Source organism: Nicotiana sylvestris, chromosome 2 (assembly GCF_000393655.2).
Source record: "Nicotiana sylvestris chromosome 2, ASM39365v2, whole genome shotgun sequence".
Taxonomy (NCBI): Eukaryota; Viridiplantae; Streptophyta; class Magnoliopsida; order Solanales; family Solanaceae; genus Nicotiana; species Nicotiana sylvestris.
The window spans coordinates 45,384,709-45,403,204 of NC_091058.1; the positions used below are offsets into that span (position 1 = coordinate 45,384,709).

The following is an 18,496-nucleotide window of genomic DNA, read 5'->3' on the forward strand; positions in this document are numbered from 1 at the left end:
CCCTTGATTCCCTCTTCAAAATCTCCTAAAAAGCTCCAAAACCGACTTGAAATGGTGAAGAACAACTCAAAAATCGCGAAGGAATGCTTTTATACCTTCTGGCCCAGGGATTTCGCACGTGCGGCCAAAATCCCGCTCCTGCAGTACCGTTTTTGCGGTCAAGACCACCGCATCTGCGGTCCTCACTTAAGTCCTCCACTTTCGCATATGTGATACACAAGCCGCACCTATGCCATCGCAGGTGCGGTTCCTTAACCGCTTCTGCGGTTCTTGCCTCCCTTGGCTTCTTCCTCTTATGTGACTCCAAACTCGCTTTTGCGAGACCGCATCTGTGGTCCCCCTAGCCGCAGGTGCGGTTATGACATCAATGGAACATCTTCAGCTGCCAAAACCAACTTCCAAACTTTCTATCAACCATCTGAAATCAACCCGAGGCCCCCGGGACCTCAACAAAAAGCACCAACAAGTCCTATACTACCATGCAAACTTATATCAATCTTCAAAACACCTCAAACAATATTGAATTAACCAAAACACGTCGGATTCAAGCCTAAGTTTTCAAAATCTTCCGAATTCTGCTTTCGATCAAAATGTATACCAAACCACGTTCGAATGACCTGAAATTTTGCACACATATCCCAAATTACACAACGGACCAACTGCAACTCCGAAATTTCATTCCGACCCCTATATCAAAAATCTTACATATCAACCAGAAAATGCCAAAATTCCAATTTCGCCAATTCAAACCTAAATCTACTCTGGACCTCCAAAACACATTCTGATCATGCTCCTAAGTTCCAAATCATCTCCCGAAGCTGTCCAAACCATCGAAACTCACATTCGAGCCCTCTAACACATAAGTCAACATTCGGTTGACTTTTCCAACTTAAGCTTCCTCAAAAGAGACTAAATGTCTCAAACCTTCTCAAAACCTTTCCGAACCCGAGCCAACCAATCCGATCACATATAGAACCGATAAACAAAGCAATAAGAAGTAGAAATGGGGGAAATGGAGCAGTAACTCATGAGACGACTGGCCGGGTCGTCACATCCTCCCCCTCTTAAGTAAATGTTCTTCCTCGAACGAGTCAAGAAACATACCTGAAGCCTCAAACAAGTGAGGATATATACTCCACATCTCCCGCTCAGTCTCCCAGGTAGCCTCCTCCATGGGCCGACCTCTCCACTGCACTTTCACTGACGCTATATCCTTTGATCTTAACTTTCGAACCTGACGCTCCAAAATAGCTGCTGGCTCCACATCATAAGTCAAATCACCATCTAACTAAGTCGTGCTGAAATCCAGAACATGAGACGGATCCCCAACATACTTCCGGAGCATAGAAACATGAAATACCGGATGCACACTCGACAAGCTAGGTGGCAAAGCAAGTTCATAAGCCACCTTCTCAATCCTCCGAAGCACCTCAAAAGGCCCAATGAACTGAGGAATCAATTTACCCTTCTTCCCAAACCTCATAACACCCTTTATGGGCGAAATCTTCAATAGAACCTTCTCACCAACCATGTAGGACATATCCCAAACCTTCTTGTCAGCATAACTCTTTTGTCTCGACTGCACTGTACGAAGCCTCTCCTGAATTACCTTCACCTTTTCAAAAGCATCCTGCACCAAGTCTATCCCTAATAGCCTAGCCTCACCCGGCTCAAACCAACAAACTGGAGATCTACACCGCCTCCCATACAAAGCCTCATATGGAGCCATCTGAATACTCGACTGGTAGTTGTTGTTATAAGCAAACTTTGCAAGTGGTAGAAACTGATCCCATTACCCTTCGAAATCAATGACACAAGCACGCAACATGTCCTCCAATATCTGAATAGTGCACTCGGACTGTCCGTCCGTTTGAGGGTGAAAAACTATGCTCAACTCAACCTGAGACCCAACTCTCGCTGCAAAGACCTCCAAAACTGCAAAGTAAACTGAGTGCCCCTATCTGAAATGATGGAAACTAGGACACCATGCAAACGAACAATCTCCCGGATATAGATCTCTGCCAACTGCTTTGAAGAATAGGTAGTACACATAGGAATGAAGTGTGCGGACTTGGTCAACCGATCCACAATCACCCAAATAGCATCGAACTTCTTCAAAGTCTGTGGGAGTCCAACTATAAAGTCCATAGTGATCTTCTCCCACTTCCACTCCGGAATATCCATCTGCTGAAGCAAGCCACCCGGTCTCTGATGCTCATATTTCACCTGCTGATAATTGAGACATCGAGCTACAAATCCCACAATGTCTTTCTTCATTCTCCTCCACCAATAATACAACCTCAAATCCTAATACATCTTCGCGGCACCCGAATGAATGGAGTATTGTGAGCTATGGGCCTCCTCCAGAATCAACTCCTGAAGCCCATCTACGTTGGGCACACTTATTCGGCCCTGCATCCTCAACACCCCATCATCACCGATAGTCACATCTCTGGCATCATCGTGCTGAACTCTGTCCTTAAGGACAAGCAAATGTGGATCATAATATTGGCGCTCTCTGATGCGATCATATAAGGAAGACCGAGAAATCACACAAGCCAATACCCGACTGACTCCGAAATATCTAACATCACGAACCGATTGGCCAAGGCCTGAACATTAACTACAAAAGGTCTCTCCCCAACTGGAATATATGCCAAACTCCTCATACTCACTGCCTTTCGGCTCAAAGCATCGGCCACCACATTGGCCTTCCCCGGATGGTACGATATAGTGATATCATAATCTTTTAGCAACTCTAACCATCTCCGCTGCCTCAAATTGATATCCTTCTGCTTGAACAAGTACTGGAGGCTACGATGATCAGTAAACACCTCACAAGACACACCATACAAATAATGCCTCCAAATATTAAATGTGTGAACAATGGCAGCCAACTCCAAATCATGAACGAGGTAGTTCTTCTCATGGGGATTCAGCTGGCGAGAAACATAAGCAATAACTATACCCCCTACATCAATACACACCCAATACCAACTCTCAAAACATCATAATACACGGTATATAAACCTGAAGTTGATGGCAAAACTAACACTGGAGTTGTGGTCAAGGCTATCTTGAGCTTCTGAAATCTCTCCTCACATTCATCCGACCATACAAATAAAGCACCCTTCTGAGTCAACTTGGTCAAGGGTGATGCGATAGATGAAAATCCCTAAACAAACCGGTGATAATAACCCGCCAAACCAAGAAAGCTGTGAATCTCAATAGCTGAGGATGGTCTGGGCCAACTCTGAACTACCTCTATCTTCTTCAAACCAACCTGAATACCCTCACTGGACACCATATGCCCCAAGAAAGCCATTGAACTAAGCAAAAACTCACACTTGGAGAACTTTGCATAAGGCTTCTCCTCCCTCAATCTTTGCAACACAACTCTCAAATGCTCCGCGTGCTCCTCCTGACTATGTGAATACACAAGAATATCATCAATGAAGACTATGACAAACGAGTTGAGAAAAGGCCAGAACACATTGTTCATCAAATGCATGAACAATGCTGGGGCATTGGTCAGCCCAAAAGACATCACCAAGAACTCATAATGACCATATCGGGTCCTGAAAACCGTCTTAAGAATATTTGAGTCTTTAATCTTCAACTGGTGATAACCTGAACGGAGATCAATCTTGGAGAACACTCTCGCTTCTTGAAGCTGGTCGAATAAATCATCAATGTGAGGCAAAGGATACTTGTTATTAACTATTACTTTGTTCAACTGCCTATAATCAAAGCACGTCCTCATAGTGTCATCCTTCTTCTTCATAAATAGAATCGGCGCACCCCAATGCAACGCACTAGGCCGAATGAACCCCTTATCAAGGAGTTCCTGAAGCTGCTCCTTTAACTCTTTCAACTCCGTTGGTGCCATATGATATGGCGGAATAGAAATGAGCTGAGTGCCCAGCACCATGTCATTACCAAAATCAATATCCATGTCCGGTGGCATGCCCGACAAGTATGTAGGAAACACATCGGAAAAATCCCTCACAATTGGAATAGAGTCAATACTAGGAGTCTCTGCACTGACATCCCTCACAAAGGCTAGATACGAAAGACAACCCTTCTCATCCATACGCTAAGCCTTCAAGAATGAGATTACCCTATTGGGAACATAATCAGTCAAACCTCTCCACTCAATCCGTGGCACAACCGGTATAGCCAATGTCATTGTCTTAGCATGACAATCCAGAATAGCACGACACTGAGATAGCCAATCCATGCCCAAAATAACATCAAAGTCTACCATACACAATAACAATAGATCCACTCGGGTCTCTAGACCCCCAATAGTCACCACACACGATCGGTACACACGGTCTACAACAACAGTATCGCCCACCAGAGTAGATACATGAACAAGTAAAACAACAAGACTCACGAGGCGTATCCAAATAACGAGCAAAGTAAGATAACACATAAGAAAAGGTGGAATCGGGATCAAATAATACAGAAGCATTTATGTGGCAGACTAAGACAATACTTGTAATAACAACATTGGAAGCAATAGCAGCAGGTGTAGCTGGAAGTGCATAGAAATGGTCCTGACCACCACCTGATCGACCTCCCCCTCTAGGGCAACCTCTAGCTGACTGACCTCTACCCCTAGATGGCTGGGTGGGTGATGGTGAAGTAACCGGCGCTGAAGTCGGTGGCTGACCCCTCTGCTGAGACGAACTCGCAAGATTACGAGGACACTACCTGCACATATGACCCATCTCTCCACACTCATAGCAACTCCCGGGTGCTGGAGACGGGGACTGAAGGGAACCCCTAGCACCAGAATGACTAGAAGATGCACCTGGCATAGAAGAGCCCTGAACTGATGGAGCACGGGATGAATTCTGAGCTGGAAGGGCACTAAGTGATGACTGGCCTTGATAAGAACCGTGTGAACCATGACCCGATGATGCCCCACAATAACCTGGGTGAGCTGGTTGAGCATGCCTGAATGGACGACATTTGTCGTGCTGAAACTAACCTCTCGAAGGAGCACTACCATAACTACCAGATCCTTGAGGCCTCTTGGCCTCCCTCTCATCTAGCTCCTGGCAACGAACTAACTCAACGAGCAATGTCTACAACCTCCTCAAAAGTAGCACCAGCCACAATTTCTCTGGTCATGAGAATACGAAGTTGATAGGTTAGGCCATCAACAAACCTCATAATCCTCTCTCTATCTGTCGGAACCAATCAAATCGCATGACAAGCTAACTCGGAGAACCTCATCTCATATTGCGTCACAGTCACCTCTCCTTGACACAACCACTCGAACTACCTCGCAGGTCCTCTCTGCGAGACTGTGGCACATACTTCTCCAAAAAGAGAACAAAGAACTGTTTCCAGGTAAGGGGTGCTGCACCAACAGGCCTACGCCTCTCAAAAGCCTCCCACCAAGTGAAAGCAACTCCAGAAAACTGAAAAGTAGTAAAAGCGACCCCGCTGGTCTCTAGAATACCCGCTTTGTAAAGAATCCGCTAACACTTGTCCAAGAAACCTTAGGCATCTTCGCCCTCGGCACCACTGAAATTCGGCGGCTGAAGTCTACCAAACCTTTCCAACCTACGCTGCTCGTCCTCTGGCATGGCAGGAGCTACATAGTCCTGAGCAGCTGCAACCGGCTGGGCTGGATGTGCCTCCGGTGTCTGACGTCCCTGCACGACCTGCTCAGGTGTGCGAGCGGCGGGAGTCTGAGTGCCTCCCCCGGCCTGAGAAGTAGCTGCGGCTGTAGTAACTGAGACGGCTTGAGCTAGGCCAGTGCATACTGATAGAATCTGAGTCAAGGCCTCCTGAAGACCCAGAATCACAATGGGCACAGCTGGTGCTGCTAGAGCGTCCACAACTGGGACCTGATCCTGGATTGGGGCGACTAGTAGATCTGCAAGTGCTGCCCTAGCTACTGTACAGGCCACACCCCTGCCCCTACCGCGACCACGACCGCATCATCGGCCTCTAGTGGCCACAGCTAGTGGTACTGGTGGTCGTCTATCCTGACCGGTAGCTCGTGTCCTCACCATCTGTAAGAGAATAGAATAACAGAAGTTTAGCACTCGGATAAATAGATTCGCACGACAAGAATTTCAAGGATATGAAGTTTTCCCTAAAGGTTCTGCAGCCTCTCGAAGATAAATACAGACGTCTCCGTACCAATCCGCAAGACTCTACTAAACCTGCCCATGACTCGTGAGACCTATGTAACATAGGCTCTAATACTAACTTGTCACAACCCAAAACCCAGACCCAGTCGTGATGACGCCTCTCATGAAGACAAGGTCAGCCAACACACTCCCAATTCATTTTAAGCAATTAAATAATACAAATTAAGTCTTTAACATAATAATGATCTAAAATAAGGTGAAACAATACAATTGCAGAATAGACATAGCCCGACATCGGGGTGTCACCAGTCATGAGCATCTACTAACCGATTTAAGACAAAACAAGTCTACATAGTCTATTACAGAACTAAAATAGGAAAAAATAAGATAGAGGGAGAAGCACTGGGCTGCGAATGCCGAGCAGCTACCTAGTGAATCTCCGAAATCTACTGGAAGCCCTCAACCCTCACAAGCAGAACCTGAAGCACCTGAATCTGCACACGGGGTGCAGGGAGTAAAGTGAGTAATAATAATAAATGAAGACATAGCAATAAGAAATCACGTAAAGGCACATAAACATATTGTAAAGAAGCAGTATAAAGCCAGTAAAAGCAATGATACAGTGAAAACATATAAAGTCACCTTAGTTCAGTTTAAGCTTCTTTAAAATACCTTTTTAATAGTTAAACAATTAAATGAAAAGCAGCTAGAACATATAAACACAAAAATATCCGCCCCTCGGGTACAATACCAACAGAATCAGCCCCTCAGGCAATATATGGAACAACACCAGCCCATCGGGCCATATCTCATATAACAATGGGTACCCGCGCTCATTGGGGGTGTGCAAACTCCGGAAGGGGCCCCTTACGGCCCAAGCACAATATCAAGCCATCTCGTGGCATAATTAATAGGCTATCGGCCTCATATCAACAAGCCACCTCATGGCGTACCATCTTAGGCCCTCGGCCTCAAAATAATAAATCAGTGTATCCTCACAACACAGGCCCTCGGCCTAAGTCAATCAGAATCTCATAAGCCACTCGGACAACAGTAAAACATGATGCTCATCCCAAATTATCATTTAGAATATCATTTAATGTGTTAAAACAGAGTAAACATGGCTGAGTTATGAAAACAGTAGAATATAACATGAGTGAGTACAAGTATAAAGTCAAAACAGTGAGAAAATATTAGTAAAAATACCATAAGGGTCCAAATAGTTGGCACGAGGCCCAAATATGGCATTCAGCCCAAAATATGATGATAGCAAATAGTTTTCAATTAAATACGAAGGTAAAGCAATCATTCGGGACGGACTAAGTCACAATCTCCAACAGTGCACGACCCCACGCTCGTCATCTAGCGTGTGTGTCACCTCAATATAGCACAACGAAGTGTAATCCGGGGTTTTATACCCTCTGAACAATATTTAAAATCATTACTCACCTCAATCCGGTCCAAACTCTAGCGCGTGATCCCTTTGCCCCTCGAATCGGCCTCCGCTCGCATCGAATCTACCCAAAATCAGAATCACGACGTCAAAATATGCTAAGGGAACGAAGCCCATACGAAAATAATCAATTTACAACATAAATCCCGAAATTAACCAAAACTCGACCCCCGAACCCATGTCTCGAAATTCGATAAAATTTACATCAATAGATTCCTTATCTCCCCACGAGTTCATACATAACAAAAGTCCCAAAATCCGACCACAAATGGCCCCTCAAATCCTCAAGTCAAGGTCTCTAATACCAAGCCCTAGTTTCCAAATTTTTAACCCTTAATTTTCATTAATCTTAGGCCAAATCAGTGAAATAATGTCGTAGGATCGATTATTAGACTCAAAAATCTTACCTCCAGACGATATCCCTTGATTCCCTCTTCAAAATCTCCCAAAAAGCTCCAAACCCGACTTGAAATGGTGAAGAACAACTCAAAAATCGCGAAGGAATGCTTTTATACCTTCTGGCCCAGGGATTTCGCACCTGCGGCCAAAATCCCGCTCCTGCGGTACCGCTTTTGCGATGTAGACCATCGCATATGCGGTCCTCACTTAAGTCCTCCACTTTCGCATCTGTGATACACAAGCTGCACCTGCACCATCGCAGGTGCGGTTTCTTAACCGCTTCTGTGGTTCTTGCCTCCCTTGGCTTCTTCCGCTTCTGCGAATCCAAACTCGCTTCTGCGAGACCGCACCTGTGGTTCCCAAGCCGCAGGTGCGGTTATGACAGCAATGGAACATCTTCAGCTGCCAAAACCAACTTTTAAACTTTCCGCCAACCATCCGAAATCACCCCGAGGCCCTCGGGACCTCAACCAAAAGCACCAACAAGTCCTATACCACCATCCAAACTTATACCAATCTTCAAAACACCTTAAACAACATCGAATCAACCAAAACACATTGGATTAAAGCCTAAGTTTCTAAAATCTTCCGAATTCCGCTTTCGATCAAAAAGTCTACCAAACCACGTCCGAATGACCTAAACTTTTGCACACATATCCCAAATGACACAACAGACCTACTGCAACTCCCGGAATTCCATTCCGACCCTATATCAAAAATCTCACCTATAAACAGAAAACGCCAAAATTTCAATTTCGCCAATTCAATCCTAAATCTACTCCGGACCTTTAAAACACATTCCGATCACGCTCCTAAGTCCCAAATCATCTCCCGAAGCTGTCCGAATCATCGAAACTCACATCCGAGCCCTCTAATACATAAGTTAACATCCGGTTGACTTTTCTAACTTAAGTTTCCTCAAAAGAGACAAGTGTCTCAAAACCTTTTTGAACCCGAGCCAACTAACCTGATCACATATAGAACTGATAAACAAAGCAATAAGAAGTAGAAATGGGGGAAACGGAGCGGTAACTCATGAGACGACTAGCCGTGTCGTCACACCTAACATTGAGGAATGTATGAAAAAATTAGAAGTACTTGGATGTGAAGAACCATTATATAGTGCAACCGTTAGTATACTTTGTGAAGGTGACAACTACAGGAAAGAATGGATGAATATTACTGAGATCGACAAATTAGAAAGTATGATTAAGGCCCTGGGAAAAAATGGAATTTTTTTTATTTTTCTTATTAGCTAGATTATTCATAGACGTTAATAATATGAGACCTTCTTTGTATTTTATCAATCAGTATCTATTATGGCTATAAAACTTTAATACTAAATTATGTTTGTGAAATATTTTTTCTATCTGATATATCTTTTTTAAATACTTTTTTGGCGTATGTTTGATATGTATGGTATTGTTTTACTTCTGAGCACGTGATTTTTGCCCTATATGAGAATTACTCCCCAAAAATTCAAATAAAATAATTTTCCTTTGTGTGCAATTTTTGAATTTTTCGTGGCACTTTTGGATAATTATTTGTATTTTTGTCTGTGCATGTTTATTTGTTTAAATTAATAAAAGATATAAAAATATGTCGCGTTTTGCATTTAATATTTAACTGAATTTGTTTTACAAAATGAAAAATCATAAAAAATAATGTACGGTGCATTTTAGCATTTAACGTCCAAATTATGTGATTTTATCGTTAATTGCTATTTAAATGTGCGATAATTGTTGTTAGGAGTTAATTAATTTTTTTTTAGATAATTTTTAGTTTTATAATTTAATCTTAACATTTTAGCTTTATTAATTAGGAAATCGAATAAATAGAAAAGAACAAAAATAGACGAAAATCGGATTGGGCCTCTTCTTCAAAATTTTAAACCACAGGCCCAAAGAACCGAACCCATACCGGGTCAACCCGACCCAGTCCGCCCCATAACCAAACCACCCGCCCAACCCTTTTTCTTCATTTTCATTTTCATAACCCCAAACCCTACACCCAAATACCCACCCCCCTCGCTGCGTCTTCTTCTTCCTCGACTCACCCCAAACGACCTCCGAGCTCCAACCATGGCTTCCCTTCCCCCCGCCTCTTCTCCTTCAACACACACACACACACGCACAGCATGAACTCCAGCTCCACCATCGTCCAACGACAGCCATGAATGACCCAAAGCAACCACGGTTTCTGCTCCTTCACGCCCAAGCAACCATGGCTGTTGCTGCTTCGTCGAGCTCGAGCCCGTCAATGGTGACCCTTTCGTCTTCTTCTTCTTCGTCGACCCGCTGCGTTGCTGCTTCTTCTTCTGCTTTGTCCAGCAACGTGAGTCACCAAATGCTGCTGTTTCACCCAAGACACCATCGCTGCTGTTTCTTCTTCTTCATCCCAAGCCTCATCCATGAACAACCCCTCCAGCTTCAACCAGTGCAACACCCCCCCGATCATTTCTCTTTTCTTCTTCAAAGCATCAGCCGATAACACAGCCCTTTTGATCTTCTTCTTCATGAAACAATACAAGACTCTAGACTCCAAAACCTGAGACCCTAAGGATAGCAGCGCCGATAATAATATAGAGGAACTGCTCGATCTCCTTCTCCACATACAGCGGAAAACACAGATCCGAAACAAAATAAACAAAAAGGTTTGAGCTCAATTCTTTGCTCCAGTTCTTTCTCCATTTCGAAATCAGAAAATACACGTTAAAATGCAAGAAGTGAGAGGGAAGGGATGAAATGGAGGTTGATTGGATTTTCAGTTTTGTTTAGGCTCTAAATTATTTATATATATATATATATATATATATATATATATATATATATATACACACACACACACATCTATACAAAGAGATTTCAGTTCCTTTTTAGTTTTCATTTTTCAATTCTGCGTATCAAAAGGACCAAAGGATATTAATTCTTCCTTGATTTCTCATTGTGGGGTTCGTTGAATTCGTTTTAGTACCGAGAATTCTGGTTCTGTTTTATCCATAATAATTCTATTGGAAATTCCTTGTTGCTATGGAGTCCGATTGAAGTGGCGAGTGTCGCTTGAGGTTCACGGATCCGGTATGTCGAGATTGTTGTCCGAGTTTCTGTTCCGTTACTATCATTTCTGGTTACTTGGTTTAAGTTTCATTTCTTCTGTATTTTGTTTGATATTTTTGGATATGAAATCAGTATATGTTTGATTCTTTTCTTGTTCATTGTTTATCATTTCTTGATTATTCCTTCATTTTTGTTTTTATTCATTTGTTTTGGTTTAGTTTTAATATAGAAGAATGTTAGTTTGAGCGCTTGAATCATCCATATTTGTTGTTTAATTTAGATTTAATTCGTGTTCATTTTTGTTTGAAGTTCGTTTTTAATCCGGTAATTTAATGTGAGTTTACGTTTTGGTTTTTAATTTTTTGATTTAGTTTGAGTCATTCATCTTTGTTGTAATGTTGTTGGATTTAATTTGAAGTTCAAGTGATTATTGAATTTAGAAATTTGAATCCACTTGTTTGTTATGTTCAATTTGTTATTGTTGTTGAATCTGAAAGTAGATTTGTTGTTTAGAAATATTGTTCAGTCAAAATAATTCCAGTTGGTTCTTTGATGTTCTTCATTTAGTTTGAATTTGTTGATTGAATTTGATTAGGAATTGGTTATAGCTGCTGTATTTTGGTTAAAATTGATTAGTTGAATTGGTTATACCTGATGGGGTAGAATGGTAAGTTGCAGTATTTTCAGGGGTAGAATGATAATTTCAGTAATTTCATAGGGGTATTTTTGGAATTGAAAATCTGAACAATTATTTATTTTTGAGTGTTATGTCCAATAAACTAATAATATTAAAATAATGTATAAAATAATTCGTAGTGGGAGACAAGACATAATGGTGGGGAATAATACATTTGTTTAATCAATAATGGGGGACAAGACATAATGGTGGGGAATAATGCATTTGTTTAATCAATCATGGGGAACAAGACATAGTGGGATTGCGGGGCTCAAGAAAAGTTGACTAAAAAATAATAATTGCATTTCTTTTATGTAGTAGTGGGTTTGGTGAGAGAAAGTGGATGGTTTTATTATTTGATTAATTGATTAAGGGGTCTGTTTTGAGACATAAATAGAGCAGACTTGGATAGAATTTAAGAGGGAGAAGAAGCTGAAAATAGAGAGAAAAAATTCGAAAAATATAAAAAGATTTTTAGGGATTCGAATTTGAAGAGAGTTTAAAAGAAAGAATTTTCTGAACATTAAGAGAGAATTAAGGGTTAAACATTAACTGGTCTTTCAATTTTAAAAAAAAAAGTTCACTTTGTTATTGCCCATTGATTATTGGTGTTTCTGGATTTTCATGTGGTTTGTTTCTCGAGTTTAATTGGTTATTTGCTACTACTTCACTGGTTATTGTTGGATTTTGTTCGATTTTCAAATCTGTCACTGGGGGTTCCGTTTGTTGGATATTGCTTGTTATTTGTTGTTGTTGCTGTGTTACGTACTACTTTACTGATCCTATTCTTCCTTTCCTTGTATTCAAATACCAGGTACACTACTCTGAATCATTTTGACATATGCATTGAAGCTGAAATGAAATGGCAGAAGATTTATGCTTCTAATTATAGAATATTCGTATTTTAGTTAGATATTCATTATGTGTTTCATGTTATATGAATGGTAGAATTATGTATAATGTGAAGCGTTAAATTGCGGAACTATTGGATGGGTGTCGGTATGAACACCATAAGTATTAGTTTCGGCTTTTGTTAATTTTTTTTAGTTTGAGATCACATTCAAATCAAATTGGATAAATAGTCAATATGGGAAATCGATTTAATTTTGGGGGGAAGGGTTAGTAAAAATCTAGATTTGAATTCGCAAATATCGGAATAGAAGCAATTTTTTTATCTTTGAATCTTGTTAGGAACTAAGATCCGCAAATATTAGGCCAATAATTTCGTAGAATCAGCAGGCTTGATGCTTTTAATGTTGACTCAACGTAGCAAGGCTAAGAACATTAATTCATTAGATGCGAGCTTGAACAAGATGAGTCAACGTTTAAGTTTAATAAACTTTCTAATAAGCTTTAGTAATTATGGTTAAATCTAGTTTCAAATGGTTGCGAATAATAATTAATTTCAATAGTTCTTTTTAACAATGCGAGCTTTTAATCTAGCTATAATTAATTTCTTTTGAATATTAGTTGGCGAATTTCGTACTTTATTTACAATTTCGAATTTTGTTTAAAAAAATTCCTTTCCATTAATATTTGTCTTAATCTGGCAAGTAGTATGTTACGTTTTTTTATTTTTTTTAAGCTCGTAATTAATTAGGATTTTTATTTTATTTTTAGAGACTAATTTAAATAGAAATGTAGTTACCTTAGGATATCCTTAAAATAAAGGAGGCGTGTCTTGCCACAATAAATCACAAATTGCGGGGCCCTCAATAAAAGGACACAATAACCGGATAGACTCTCGAGTTGGTCGTCTAATGAATTTTCACGGCCTCCTCCCAAAACAGCAATACGCTAGTCACTTTAGGCGCGTCTTTAATAAATTATTTTCTTAAATATGGGTGTGCATTCATGTGACCCAAATCCAAATCTCAACGGAGTCGAAATGTGTCAATAACCACGGGTACATTGACTGTGACGTGGTTCGAGATACGTTTTTACAACGTTGCAATTCTCCGTAAAATAATAACAATAATAATAAATTTGATAAAAGCGGCTCAAAGTTAAAATTTGCATATAAGTTCTTAATTGTTAAAAATCAGATAAATAAGTCGAATATAACAGTTGAGCGACCGTGCTAAAACCACGGAACTCGGGAATGCCTAATACCTTCTCCCGGGTTAACAGAATTCCTTATCCAGATTTCTGGTTCGCGGATTGTAATACAGAGTCATTCTTTTCCTCGATTCGGGATTAAATTGGTGACTTGGGACACCCTAAATCTCCCAAGTGGCGACTCTGAAATAAATAAATAAATCCCGTTTCGATTGTCCTTTAATTGGAAAACTCTCTCTGCACCCCTGCGGGCGCGGGTAAAAAGGAGGTATGACATTACTAATTAATTTATTGTGGTTATTTAACCTTTTATGTTTTACAATTACTATTAGGTTATGCTCACTATCATGTATTATACATTCTTTTTGTTATAATAGTTTAGACATGGACATTGAAGATCAAATCTTATGGTTGATGTGCATGTAATAGTGTAGAAATCATCTTAGACTAAAGAATGTTCAAAGAAATAAGAATTTAACATCATTTTATCTGGTGAAAAGTACATACAAGAATTGTTATCTGGCTCTAGCCAACAATATTTAGAATTGATGCGCATGTCTCGTGATGCATATGTTCGGCTATGTCAACATTTTAGAGGATGGCTCGTAGATAGCAAACATATTTCTGTCGAAGAAAGGATAGCAATATTTCTGACCACTATAGGTCATAATGAGCGTTTTGTGGTTATGAAGAGAAAATTTCAAAATTCTTCGCAAACGGTTCACAAATATTTTCACGAGGTTCTTGAAGCAATGATGTAATTTGCGAAAGAGATAATATCATCCACAACATCCGATTCAAATTCAGATATTCCTGGTGCTCATAAAAAGTTGCGAAAAAATTTAAGATATTATGTGTTATAAAATTATTATATAATTTAACCTAAAAATATTTATTTTGTAGGGACCAATAGATGCATTCAAGGGGACATTAGTACATGCAGTTATTCCAGGGAATCAACAAATTATATATAGAGGAAGAGGAAAGGGTAAATGTTATCAAAATGTTTTAGCTATATATGATTTCAACATGGTCTTCACTTATGTTTATCGTGGATGGGAATGGGTAGCACATGATGCACATGTTCTAACGGAGATTGCATTTAATCCAGATAATAGCTTTCCATTTCCTCTTTCTAGTACGTGATACAACTTATTAAACTATTGTTAAATAATAAGTTAGATGTTTATAATGTCCATTTAACCTTTTCTTTTGATGACAGACAAGTACTATGTATGTGATGCGGCATATCCTAATACTCGAGGATTTCTAGCAGCATATCATAATATTCGGTATTGATCAGGAGATTATCATCGTAGATCGTAGACAGACCATAAATAAGGAGGAAAATTTTAACCATGCTCATGCACAACTCGAAAATATTATTGAACGTGCTTTTGGAGTTTTAAAAGCAAGATTCCCAATATTGGACAAGATGGCTCCATATTCTGTTGATGTCCAAAGAGATGTTGTTGTTGCATGTTTTGCAGTTCATAATTTTATCAGGAAAGAGCGTCTAAATGATGACTTATATGATTTATATCAAGTAATATTTGAGGAAGAGGGAGAACACGAACAAGTATCAGATGAAATAAATGGACCTAGCTGAACAACTAAAGATCCGCAATTTATGAACAATATGCGTGAAGAACTGGCACTTTAACTAATGGAAACAAGGGGAAATGCTTGATAGTTTTATATTTTCATTATTAGAAATATATTTTTAGTGTCTAAATATTAGAATTTGACATAAGGTTTAAGTAGTATTTTATTTGAATTTAATATATATTATGTTTAAATATAGATAAGTTGTACATATTCAGTCACTGAAAACAAACAGTCTTAATCATTTAGTATTTAGATCTAGAGACAGCTTATTAATTATCCAGTTGTTCATTCAGATTAAGATTCAGATATTTTAATCTTAATACACTTCTTCATATTCATATGTGTATTCAGATTCGAACGCCTTAATCTTAATGAAAACAAATGAGGCACGAGTCTTTGTTATAGATCTTAATCATACAAACTTATTCAAACCAATTAAGTGATTGTAAAGTAAAAAATAAACACACTTAATGATTAAGATCTAAATGATTAAGATTCTGACTTTAAAAACAAACGCATTTAATGTCTGAGATCTGAATACTTGAGATTCAGACCTCCATTAAGTGCAACAAACGAAGCCTTAGACAACCCTAGTTTATCTTCGTTTGTGATCCATTTCTTCGGATGCCTTTTTTCCCGCTAAGGTTTAGAATTTCCAAAATCATGTTCTCATCTTATTTTAGTATAAAATGCCACCTTCTATTAAATAGTTTCTGAGGAGAGTTGTTCCTACATTACAATACTTAAATTCCTCCTTAATTATTAATCCCAATAATTTGGTAGTGTTTTATACCGATTGTTTGTAGGCTTCCTAGAGTTAGATGTGGGCTACAGAAGCCAATCTTCTCTGTCAGGCCCGAAGAGTTGTTTATGGGCCATCACAAATATTGGTCAAATCTATGAAGCTGAAATTAATGGGCTATACATGAGATTGGATTCAAACAGTAACAAGTGAGGGACCATTTAAAAAAATAGCCAGTCTTTTAGGGATCTTCTTTAAAAATGGCCAGGATTTGCAATGAATTAAAATTTTAGCCAGTTTGTATTAAGTGAATACTTAATATTTAGACAAAAATCATGTCTTGAATACTCATGTGCATTTCGGACTATGTTTTATAAATGAAAGTCCAAGTTAAAGCTTATATTGAGAAGTCAATCACAATGTGTTGGAGAGATATTCATGTAAGCTAATGTTATTGTATTCTTGGAAGTACTTTCATTTTGCTTTGATCAATATTCTTAATGAACCACCATCGTCTTCATAGTAACTGCACTTCCCTTTCTTAGCCATTTTTACATCCCAAATCGTACAAATGATGTAGTTCTCAGTATTAAGTAAAGACACATTTTGCGTATCATTCATATAATTTTGAATTAGTTCAGCACTTTTAGATAAGTATTCATTTAAAGGTGCTAATCAGAGATTTTTGTGTCAAAACTCAAAACTCGGAGTTTAATCAAATATCAGGGGAGGTTATCTTAATTAATGCTGCTTGGTGGGCCGGTCCTGAACCGGACCGGACCGGGCCCGCAGTCCTAATGGGCCTGGTGGGCCGGGCCTGGTGGTCCTGAGAAGCCCGTGACGTGCCGGTCTTCATAGATTAGCCCACGAGCCCGGGACCGTTTAGCCCGGGACCGTCAGCCGGTCCTGGGCCTGTCCTAGCGGGCCTAACGGGCCCAACGGCCATTTTTTTTTTTTTTTAAAAAATGTTTTTAAAATTCTCCAACGGCCATATTTAAAATCTAGCCGTTTGGGCTGACAATTTGACCGTTTTTAAGTTTAGAAAATGACCATTTGGCCCCCAAACTTTATTTTAACCCCAAACTTTATATAATTACACTTTTTCCCATTTCTCAACTATAAATACCCCCTCATTCTTTCATTTTTATTCACCAATTCATCAATATCTCTCAATCTCTCTCAATCTCTCTACTACAATTACTTAATTTATTGTTGAAATTTCGTGAAAAATTGTGAAGTTGTTGAATTGAAGTTTTCAAGTGTTCAACGATTTTCAATTTTCAAGAAGTTGTTCGGCAATCCGGTAAACTCGTTTCAACTCTTACGTTTTAAGAATATATTTTTGTGTGGTTTAGTTTGCATAATTATAATTAATATGGCATTTACTTTGAAAAAAATGTTTGGTAAAGGAAAAGATAAAACCGGTGAAAGTAGTGGCCAACCAACTACCCTTCCCCCGGCTCCCCGACCTAGAAAAGATAAGCAAGTTGAAAGTAGTCGCCAACCTAGACGTCCTCCTCCTTCCGTAATTCTTGATAGTGATCACCCTTGTTTTCAATTTACCGATAGTGAATTTTATCATAATGTTGCACCAGGTGATAGATTAGATGATGAAATTATGAATGCTCTTTATCCTAATGAAACCATCTTAGAAAATAATGAGGAAAATGAGGATGATGATGAAACTCAAGCACCGGATTTAGATGATACACCTACTAGTCCTCTTAATAACCCAAGTGATGCACCGGTCGACCCACCTGTAGAAACTCCTACTTTTAATAGAGAACCTGCTAAACTGCTAAACGCCTAGAAACATCATTAGTTTGGAATTTTCTTACTCAAGTAAGAGAACAAAATAAGGTTAAGTGTAAAACTTGTGGGAAATTAATGTCGCATAAATATACTGGAGACCGTAGCGGCACGGGTAGTTTTACTAGGCACATAAAAACACACCCTAGAGAGACTAGATTTTTACAAATGAAAGCGCAGCTAGAGGGGACAAGTGTAGATTCTGCGGTTAACCCTAGTACAGGTTCAAATCTAGTTCAACCAGGAATTAACACTGTCACCGGAGGTATTTTATATTACGATCCAAATAGAGATCGTGAAGAATTAGCAAAGATGATTACTGTTATGTGCTTACCTTATACTTTTGCTTCTAATCCTAATTGGGTTCATTATATTAGAAGAGTTTTTAATCCTACTTATAAAGGTTGGCCTCGCGCAACAGTTAAGAGTGATATTTATAAATTCAAACATGAATATGAACAATATTTGCGGTATTTATTTACTCATATACCTAATCGGATTTCTATTACTACTGATATTGGTAGAAGTGGTAATGATTGTGATTATCTAACTGTTACAAGTCATTGGATAGATGAGGAA

The 18,496-nt window shown here is 39.3% G+C and overlaps 1 protein-coding gene across 1 annotated transcript; it reads left to right on the top strand.

The window, feature by feature from the left end:
• The first annotated feature begins 10,191 nt into the window (after positions 1–10,191).
• On the top strand, positions 10,192–15,367 carry LOC138884871 (uncharacterized). Its single transcript, XM_070165730.1, has 4 exons — positions 10,192–10,302; positions 14,662–14,896; positions 14,981–14,991; positions 15,062–15,367. Exons 1-4 carry the CDS (start codon positions 10,192–10,194, stop codon positions 15,365–15,367), a joined length of 663 nt encoding a protein of 220 aa, XP_070021831.1.
• The last annotated feature ends 3,129 nt before the right edge of the window (positions 15,368–18,496 follow it).